This window comes from Arachis ipaensis, chromosome B5 (genome assembly GCF_059453495.1).
Source record: "Arachis ipaensis isolate K30076 ecotype BB chromosome B5, ASM5945349v1, whole genome shotgun sequence".
Lineage (NCBI taxonomy): Eukaryota > Viridiplantae > Streptophyta > Magnoliopsida > Fabales > Fabaceae > Arachis > Arachis ipaensis.
The window spans coordinates 88,114,370-88,124,905 of NC_142440.1; the positions used below are offsets into that span (position 1 = coordinate 88,114,370).

General features: G+C 32.2%; 1 protein-coding gene across 1 annotated transcript; it reads right to left on the reverse strand.

The window, feature by feature from the left end:
* Positions 1–8,748: 8,748 nt before the first annotated feature.
* On the reverse strand, positions 8,749–10,190 carry LOC107643714 (cyclin-D3-3-like). The gene is made up of 4 exons (XM_088486149.1): positions 10,121–10,190; positions 9,607–9,668; positions 8,891–9,077; positions 8,749–8,804 (listed from the first exon to the last, which is right to left on the reverse strand). The coding sequence occupies exons 1-4, from the start codon at positions 10,188–10,190 to the stop codon at positions 8,749–8,751; spliced, it is 375 nt and encodes a 124-aa protein (XP_088342275.1).
* Between the last annotated feature and the right edge of the window lie 346 nt (positions 10,191–10,536).

Sequence of the window (10,536 nt, forward strand, 5' to 3'; positions counted from 1 at the left end):
AGAATCGGTAACCGAAAAACTCGAAAACGGATTAAAATACAGGTAATATTCTGAAAGAGAAGGGTTAAGGGTTTCAGTTTTGGTATAAGAGAAAGATTAGTAATTAAATTTTATTTTTGAAGGGTAACATAGTATTTGTATATAAAAATCGAGGTACAATTTGTAATTATATAAGTTTTCGAGTATTTTGGGTAGTAATTAAAGTATAGGGGTAAAATGGATATTTTATAAAAGTTAAAGTTACTTTTATAAATATTAAAATAAGTAAAATTTCAAATATAATTATATAAAAATATTAGATTAAAAATAAAATATTTAAAGTTTGAGGTTTAAAACGTACATAATAAGAGTTTAAGAATAAAAACTTTACAAAACTAAGTTTTTTTTTAAAAAAGATATAAATATTATTTATTTACTATTTAAACTATCTTATTATATTATTGTTATCTTTTTTTATTAAGAATATTTAAGTAAGAGAAAAGCAAATAGAGGGCCCTTAAAAAGCTTTAGAGGACGTAGGTAATTTAAGACTCTTATGATTCTTTTTCATAAGTCATTAGGAAAAGGTAAGGGAAGAATGTGAAGTTGAAATATGGTATAGAATTAAAATATTAAAGAAAAGAAGAGAGAAAGAAAAGAGGTAAGAAAATAAAAGAGAGAGATGAGAAAGAAAAGAAAAGAAAAAGAACAAAAAGAGAAGAATGTATTAAGTAAAAGGATCTCTGCCATAGAAGAGTAGAGAGCAGTGACTGAAAAAATTTTAATGAATGTCTACCACAGTAGAGCAGATAAAAAAGAAGGTATTAATAAAAGGGATCTCTGCCGCAGTAGAGTAGAGAGCAAAGATTAAAAAGAAATTGAGTGTTGTTTGGGCCTTAGTGCCAAGTGTCTAGTGGGGACGGCGATGCGTAACGCTCACTTGATACTATAGGGACGGCTCAGTGAGGATGGTAGTGCGTAACGCTCACTAGAGACCGAAAGGAAGGTTCTCCCATGAGGACTGCGATGCGTAACGCTCATGGAGGGGATGTTGGCTGAGATAAGGACAACGATATGAAATGCTTATCTCAGAACCAGTGTCGGGAATCGAGCAACAAACCAACACATGAGCTCATGGCCTGTATAGGACTAGACATGCCTCATACTTGTTTGCGCATATCTCTATATTGTGAAATTCTGTGAACATGTCTATATGTTTTCTGGTTAATTGACTTTTGAGTGAATTACTTGTCATGCTTTGTTGAAGTTTGTCTATGTTCTGTGGTGTGTTACTGTTGACTAAGGAATAAAATAAAATGAATATAACTATACATCCCGACCCTACTAAGAACTCCCCAGTTCTTACCCCCTATTTCCACCCCCTTTCAGCTACATCTGCGAAGGTTTAGTGCGGAACTATAGGAGCATAGAAGATTATTTTCACGAGTTGAGTTGTTAGAATTTATTTTTCCCTCGTCGTTTATTAGTACGATCATGAGGTGCTAAAAGTTAGGCCGTTAAACTCATCTTCTGTGATAGGGCTATTTTTTTCCATATTATGTTTGATAAATTCCCCATAAAAGTTTTTCTCGATAATGTTGTATTTTTTATTGGGCTTCATATCGAACGTGGCTACAGTGTTGACCATCAAAAGCCCAGTGATAGCTGCCACATCGAAAAGTGTGGGGCCAACCATCCCACATGGAAGATAGAAGTTATTTGTAGTTTTGTTCCAAAAATACAGTGCAGTTCCAATCATCCAATGATGTGTAATTGACGGGAAATGGGAGAGTTAAAGGAGATCATGAAATCCTTGAAGTTTTCAGGGTTCACCTTTGACAAATTCAACCCTTTGATACCAAGTGAGGAAGCTAGCATTTTAAAAGAAATTTTAAGGTTGTTATGGAAAGATTTTCTATTTTCAATGAAGGGAGCTATAAAAAGATCTTCTTTAATAAGTAAGTCCTCCCCTTTGGCACTAGGAAAATAGTGAAAAAAAATTTCGGCTTGGTATGGGGAATTTAAAGTACTAAAGAAACAGTGCACGTCATCCTCAACAGAAAAAGGGAAAAAAATTTTCTTGTCATTTGTTGTATAGGCTAGATCCTCAACAACAATATCCGTAGCTCGTAGAGGATTTTCAAATCAGGTTGTTCGAAAGTGTTAGTGGCGATTTGTTTCCCTTTACTTTTTTACGACAAAGTTTTTAGAGCTTTGGATGAAGCCATTGTTATAGAAAAGAGAACAAAGTCACGGAAGAAGAAAGATGGAGTTGGAGATGGAACGATGACTGGATAGAATGAGGAGAAGAGTATGTGAAAGAACCAGAAAGTTGAGGAAGTCACTGTTGTCGTTGTTGAGAAGGAGTTGCCGAAGAGAACGGTGGAGAAAAATAGAGTTTTTCTTTGTTGGAGGTGAAGTGTTTTGTTTTTTCAATTTTGAAAAAAGAAAACAACTCCCTTGGGAAGGTAAAAATAAAGGAAAGAGAAGCGATAACTAATGAAAAAACGTGCTGTAGTGAGAATAATTATTAGATTTATAGAGACATGGGTAGTTAAATGGATTTTGTTTAAATTAATTAATTGATTATAGCATTTAAAGAGTCTTGTTCAAATAGGATTGAGCGTTTTATTTCCAGTTTGATTGCGAAGAATGCGTCAATCCTAAGAGGCAATTTGTTAGTCAAAATTAAACAAGTTTTAAAAATCGAGTTTGAGACTCGATTTTGGTACCTTTGAAGATTGTGAAGCTCATCGAGAAGGGTTATCGACAAAGAAAGATAGATTTGATCCGACTAACTCATCGAAGAAAAGTGAGGTAATCGAAGTGGCAAGGAGGTTAACAAATAAAGATAATTGGTAATAGTTAACGGGGGAATAGTTATCAAAGAATTTCCACACATGGAAAATATGTTGAAGTCTGATTAGTCAAGGACTCTTATAAATAGTTGAAGAATGGAAGGAATAGGAGTTGGAATTTATCTTTAGAAAATATTCTCACACACTCACATCCCAGTAAACTTCTGAGTCTGCCTTGAATTTATTCCTGTAGGGTTCCTTCTATATCTTTCAATTCATGTCTTTACATTTTCCTTTTAAATTTCTTGTAATCTTTTCATTTCTGTAAATTTACTTTAATTTCTTGCAAAGTCTTTGTTTTCTTCTTTAATATTTTCGCATTGTCTTTTGAATTCAAAGTCTTTTGACCTTTGTTGAAGACATTTTATTACTTTGATTTAATTTTAAGTAATTTATTTTATCTTGTAAGTTCGATTTCAAGTCATTTAAATTCCATTTAGATTTCGAATCTTTCTTCTCTTCTTTATTTGTCTAAATTTGAGATTTTTTGATGCACAACTCAAAGTTAGTACCCATAAAAAAAAGTAGATTTCATTCCCAAATTATTAGATATCAAATCAATCCAAATTTACTAAAAATTTGCATAACAACGTTTACCTAAACCCATTTTCAGCATAAAAGATTTCAGAAGGCAAAAACTAACTCACATTTAAGAACAGAGTAGTAAAGTCACATCCAATATTGCCTAGACTTTTTTTTTTTTTTTGTTCACAAGAGAGATGAATTTCATTAATTAAATAAGTGTTATGAGGAAAAAATAGTATTTGTATAAAAAAATATTGTTACAACATATAATTTTTGTTTAAAAAGATTTTAAATTTTTGTAATAAAATACATCTACGTTTATGAAATATGATTATTTTGCATTAATATTTAATTTTTCTTTAAAAAGCACTACAATTTATAAGAAATTTAAATTTTGATATAAAACTTTTGTTACAAATATAATATTTTTTTGTACAGACACCAGTATATCGCCTAGACATTTTTCTTTTGTTCCTCGTATCGCTTAGACTTGTCTTTGAGTAATTGCTGAGTGTTAGACTGGGCTTTGATCTTAAACTAGAAAATTATTTTAACTTTAAAAAATTATGTATTATTCTGTTTTGTTCTTTCATAAAGTTTTGCGTTATATTCTAGGTGAATATTCTTTTAGTAGTCTAGCTTCAAGCATTAAATAATATCAAAAGCTTTTCTTCCGAACCACTAGGAGTAAACTTTTTAGGTCAATGAGAACTAAAAAATTATAAAGCTGTGAATTCTTATGCTTGTATCTAATTGTTTAACTATTACACAAAGTATGTGTCATAGAACGTTCAATGTGATTTATTCATAAGTCTTGAGTAAATACAAAAAAAGGGGAAAAAATACGTGTTTGAAGTAAATCAAACGAACTCGGACAATGACGCAATAAATAATTTTGGCATGATGCCCACACACCGTACCACCCACCTATTTTACATGTATGTATAAAGGGTCATGAAAACATTTGTAAAATGATAAAGTAAGAAATTAATCGTTTTTAAATTAAAATACCAAAATTTATATATTATAAAATTATAAATTTAATAGTGATTAATTTTTTATTTTTATTAATCTTTTTATTTTAAAAAATCTAACTTCATGTATAAACTCCTCAAGCAATACGACATCGGGCAACGTGTCATATTTATTTATTAACATTCTTTTACCTACTAACCAGTGAGCCATATGCTCTGGTCAGATTTAGATTTAAATTAGCATTTGAAAAAGTCAAAAAATTAATTTTAAACGCTTCTACTGGTCACTATAACTTTTCTTTATGCTGGTAGAGAAGAAAATTACATTTGCCTCTTTAAAATCAGGCCACGAATCTAGCTAATGACAAATCTTTAAATAGAGCTTAATATTACGATAAATTAGTCTTTAATCTAATTGGGTAATATTAAACCACTCTTTTACCTTAGCTCATGACAACAATAAAAATGTCTCACGGCTCACAAATTTAGCCCAACAGAATACACAAATTAAATTATAATTTAGTCTTTATCTTATCTTATAGTTATCTTTATCTTTATCTCTATATTATCTTTATCTACTTTTATCTTTCATAAGCCAATACTCTATATATACTTAGTTTTACCTTCATAGTTTACAATTCAATCAATCAACAATCAATTGAATTTCTTCATCTTTTTCTTTCACAATTCTTTTATTTTTCTATTCTTTCACAATTTTATTATGGTATCAGAGCTCCTCTTGAGCTCTGCTGACATCCATGGATCAAGGAGAAAAGGCACACCAGCAACTTCATTCGGAGCCTCTTTTGGACCTTTCGTCAGCCCAACACTTTTCATTCATGGCACTTCCTTTCAATGAAGAAGCTCGTCCTTCAAATCAACTTGAGCTTTTGCCAAGTCCAACTACTCGTTATCTTTGTTATTTCAATACCTTTTCTACTGTTAACAATTCTTCAAATCGAGATTCATTCTTGAATACTTGGATCATTGATTCTGGTGCCACAGATCACATTACATTAAATTTGTCATGGTTTATTTCTTACACACAAATTTCTCTTATTATTGTTCATTTACCAAATGGTTCTCGAACTACTGTTTCTTATAAAGGCATCGTTCAATTTTCACCATCCTTGGTTCTTCGTGATGTTCTTTATTTACCTCATTTCAACTTTAATATTATCTCTGTTTCAAAAATTACTTCAGCACTCATATGTGAACTCACTTTTTCATCTTCTTCTTGCACTCTACAGAGCAACAATTTGGGGACGATTGACTTGGCCAGAATGAGAGAGGGATTATATGTCTTTGAACTCAATTTCAGTAAAAATTCATCCACTACACACACTTCAAAAAAAAGGGTTAAAATGGCGGTTTTTTAAGGTAATTACGGCGGTTACAACCGCCATTATTACCGAAAATGGCGCTCCCAAGAAACGCCGGAATTCTGGACGCCATTCTGGTTATTACGGCGGTTTTCTGAAAACCGCCGTAATAACCAGTGGATAATACGGCGGTTTTTTGGCGGTTAAAATGGCGGTTTGTAACCGCCGTTTTTACCTGGATTTAATGGCATCCTCCTCGTTTAAAATGGCGTTTCTAACCGCCGTTTTTACCTGGGTTTAATGGCATCTTCTCGTTTAAAATGGCGTTTCTAACCGCTGTTTTTACCTGGGTTTAATGGCATCCTTCTCATTAAAAATGGTGTTTATAACCGCCGTTTTTACCTGTATTTAATGGCATCATTTTCGTTTAAAATGGCATTTCTAAACGCCATTTTTACCAGGGTTTAATAGCATCCTTTTCGTTTAAAATGGCATTTTTTAACTGCCGTTTTTACCATGATATAATGGCACCATTTTTGTTTAAAATGGCGTTTTTAGCCGTCATTTTTACCTAATTGCAATTTTATACTTTTTAAAATGAGATTGAAACTACCTATTTAAAGTGACATTTTTAGAACTCAAATTTTAAAATCTCATAATAACCAAAAGGCATAACCTTAAATCAAACATCATAACAAGATTTTTAACTCATACATGGTCTCCGAAAATAAAAAATCATAATCCAAAAACAAAGTATCAAAGATAATATTTTTCAATAGTTTGTCTTAACATATATATAATCCTTAATACATAAAATCTTTGTCATGCAAGATCATACTTCTTTGTTGCTCGCTAGAAGACCTACTTTCTAACTCTCTTGGTGATGGAATTTCACTCTCTTGATCCAATCCCTACAACAAAAATATAATTATGAGCACAATAAAAAAAAGTTAGAAAACTGAATCTGAAACTATTAATCTGAAATTATTCAATCAAAAAAGAAAATTCACATACACTAACTATTTGCACAATAAATCCTCTGTTTTCTGGGAATATCACAGTAAACTAGTTCTTTCAAATCATCAAATTTCACAATAATCTTCCCCAGAGCACCTTCAAAATTTGAAGTGAATGATGCTAAAGCCATAAAATCATTTGATATTTAAATTCAATGCCTGCAGTAGGGTTAATTCATCATTTTAACATCAGAAAAAAGAGCATTATCATGTACAGAACGTGAGAAACTAAGAGCAGGCTCCAACAAAACCAACCACAACCATATCATGAATCATAAAGAATAATTCAATTCCCTCAATCTTAATAGAGTACAACAATTGAAAGACAGAATCGTACATCACATAGAGATTACCCAAACAAGCGCATTAGAATTACAATCAAACAAACAGCACTGGAGAAGCAAACTATACTTTCAAGAAGAAACAAAGGTTAAAACAGCTAACTAATCACTTGAGAGAAAAAAATAGTGTATATATAAGTTACTGAACTTAGAAATAAAAAAAATGATTATAATGAACAGAAAGAAAATTAAAATAAAAAATCATCTATATATAGCCACTATCAATAGTTTGGAATACTTTGAACTTTCTAGTTTCCTAGTAATATTTTCCTTTCATCCATCACATGAAATGAGGCCATCAATGTCTCATTATACAAAGGATCTCTTATTCTGCTACTCAAACTAGCATCAAGACTGAACTATATATAGCGCAAGGTATTTTATTTGGAAATTTTAAAAGAAAATATTGAAATAAATTTTTTTTATCTCATATTTAATATTTGTATCTTAATTTTATTGGACTTCCTCGTGAAGAGGAAAGAAAATATTTATGTAGCTATTATTAAAACTGAGAACTCAAAGCTTATTATATCAGTTTTAGTGTACATGAGCCTGTGATGACATAGAATTTACAATATATGGATGCTTTATCAAGAGGCCAATGTTCATCCTGGGGTAGCCAAGTTAAAGAAAAAAACACACTCATGCATCTAATATTGTTCATGCTGGGATAGTCATATTAACTGAAAAAAAATTAATTTCTTAGTATTACTCATTCTGTCATTCCATGAAGCCACATACACGTGCATATAGAAACAAATTATTAAAGGATAAATGTTTGAATGAATTGAAGGGGATTATTATTATTGCTTTTTATTGTTGGTTAGTTCCATCATTTCATCTTTCAATTCAATTTTAGTGGCTCTCCAACAACCAAAAGGGATCAAGTAAGAAAGGGGGAACACTTTATTTCCCACCCCCAATTAGGGTAAGATGAAAATGGCATATATTATTACTTTGCAACTAAAATGACAGAAACAGTTAGAAGATGACACGTGATACTAACCAGTAAGCCTTCTTAGAGTGCTAATTGCTTTGCAGTTTCAACAGCTTCATCACTCGATACCTGCCATATTCACATGGGATAGGAATCAATTATAGAACAGAAATGACATTTTCATTCCCCATCAAAGCTGAAAGTTGCTAACACATCATCTAAATTAAAAAATGACAGGATAGATATAATATGATGCTTAGTTGAATATAAATATGGAGAGCAGGGGATTCATCAGTCAGTTACATATTCAATAAGATTTGGAGAACAGAGAGAAGAGCCTTCAAACTTCTTGTGTTTCAAACTTTTAAAACATGATTCTAGGATTTTTAGAAACACTGTTCAATCATTCCATCAATACCCTAGCATGTTCCCAAATTTACTGATCTAGTTCTAAACAGAATATAGCATCCACCCAATTTGATAGCAAATGATTAACCCAACAAGGACATGGTAATTAGATATGGATGCAGAAAGGAACCTGTACTAAAGAAAGAACCCTGTACTAAAGAATGAAGCATAATGACTCATTACAAAGTCATGCAACTACCATGTCTTGATAAAAGAATTAATTAATTAATTTTATTTAACCGAATTATGGAGAATACTAAACAGGACATATTGAATTATAACTCCAAAAATTTTTATGTTTATTATTTTTTTTATAAAAAAAAGGAAGAGAGGAGAAAGAAGATGGGAAAGCAAAACAACAGACCTCTATAACTTCATCAAGTATATCTTAGTTCAAATTCCTGGGCACAAAACCAGCCCCAATACCCTGAATATTGTGAGGTCCTGTGGTTAAGAGGAAAGAGAAACAACATACAATTGAAGGATTAGTTAAAGACTAGCGTATTGGAAAGAAAGAGATTAGTTATTACCTGGTAAGAGAGAAAGAAGAAGAGATTGACATGTGTTGAGGAATTGAAAACATTTAAGTCTTCTTGTGATATAATCAATGAAAGAGAGAGGTGTTGGTGGATTCATCTTCCACTCAAGAGTTGAAAGTACCAAAATCTCCATTTTCTTTATTGTTTTTGCCTTAAACACATGTTTTTTGTCCTCCACCTACACATATTTTCATAAATCAAATTTCATTATTAATAAAATGTATTATTATTATTATTACTTTATATATAGAATTAATCATACTTGTAAATCAAGAGGAAGTGGAACTTGTGTCTCTTCCATTTTAGCAGCAAGAGAGATGCAAGCAACTGCAGCAAGATGAGTTAACCATGGCTGCTTCTTCTTCACGGTGAAGGTGAAAAGGAATCTGTGAAGGTAGTTAATAGCAAGAGAAGCTATGAGAGTAGAGAATGAGAAAGTTTTCAACCATGGCTGCTGCTTCTTCCATTCTTCTCTTGTTCTTGCTCTTTTGATACAAGAGTTTTCAACTCTGAATCATCACACAACATGTCTTATTCTAAAAACACATGATCATGTTCCTCATCATCAAAATAATGTGGTTCTGAGCAATACAAAGAATCTATGTGTTCCTTATCATATGAAGTAGCAATATTAATGAATACTTGTTTAACATGAGAATTAAAACTTAACTAGACATACACTGGCAAATAGAAAGTTAAGTATTTACCCAGGCAACCTTGGCGAACAGCAGTGTTAACAATGTTTGATCCTTCTTCCAAGAAGCACCAACTGCGATCAATAATCGAAACATAGAAAGAATTCATTAATTCAAGCAACCAATAACTTATCCAGATTTAAACAAGCAGAATTCAAGTTAAATCACAAAATCTTTGAAACTCAATTGCAACGAAGAACAAACTCCAAGCCTTAAACAGGGAGATACAGCCAAATATAGTACTAACAGAAGTAATTTCTAAGAAGCAAAATAACAAACACATAGAGTGCAATCAGTGCATTATTACTAAATGTTTGTGAATCAAATTCACGCAGCCATTGATCTGTCCTATGCATCATTCCTGCAATCATTGAAGTAATTAGAACAAGAGGATGTAAATTTAGTTACAGATCTAGAAGCGAGAAGTTAGAACGCAAACTGAGAAATAGATCGAGGAGGAGAAGGCACGTTAATGCATGAGGAGAAGCTAGCAGAGCATAAGCTCGAAAAAGGAGAAGAAGCTCACAGATCTGGAGAAAATCTTGACGGAGGAGGAGAATGCGCCGCCGGAGGAGAACATCACCATAGGAGATCATCACTGGAGAGATCGTCACTAACGGAGATAGGGAGAGAGTTTCGATTCACAAAACAGAATCTCGATGGAGAGGAGATTCTAGTCGGAGGAGAACGCCGCTGAGAAGATCAGCGCTGGAGCAAATCGTCGCCGGAGCATATCGCAGTGACAACGTCATTTTCGTCCTTCCTCTAACACAGTGGCTGCGTCATTTTTGTTTCGGTGTGTAATTTTAGGTTGAATGAGAGTTTGGATTATTTTAAACAATGAGCACAGATAATGGCGGTTAAACCCGCCCAAATCCTTCAAAATTTCCATTTTATGCAAATTAATTATGGCAGCAACATAAAATGCCATAATATCTGAAT

What these genes read in the sequence shown, in the direction of transcription:
- LOC107643714 (XM_088486149.1), bottom strand. Translation starts at nt 10,190, where the DNA reads ATGATCTCCTATGGTGATGTTCTCCTCCGGCGGCGCATTCTCCTCCTC. An exon ending in TGTTCGCCAAGGTTGCCTGG is followed by an intron (nt 9,078 to 9,606) that starts GTAAATACTTAA and finishes AAATATGTGTAG; the next exon opens with GTGGAGGACAAAAAACATGT. An exon ending in TCTTCTTTCTCTCTTACCAG is followed by an intron (nt 8,805 to 8,890) that starts GTAATAACTAAT and finishes TCTTAACCACAG; the next exon opens with GACCTCACAATATTCAGGGT.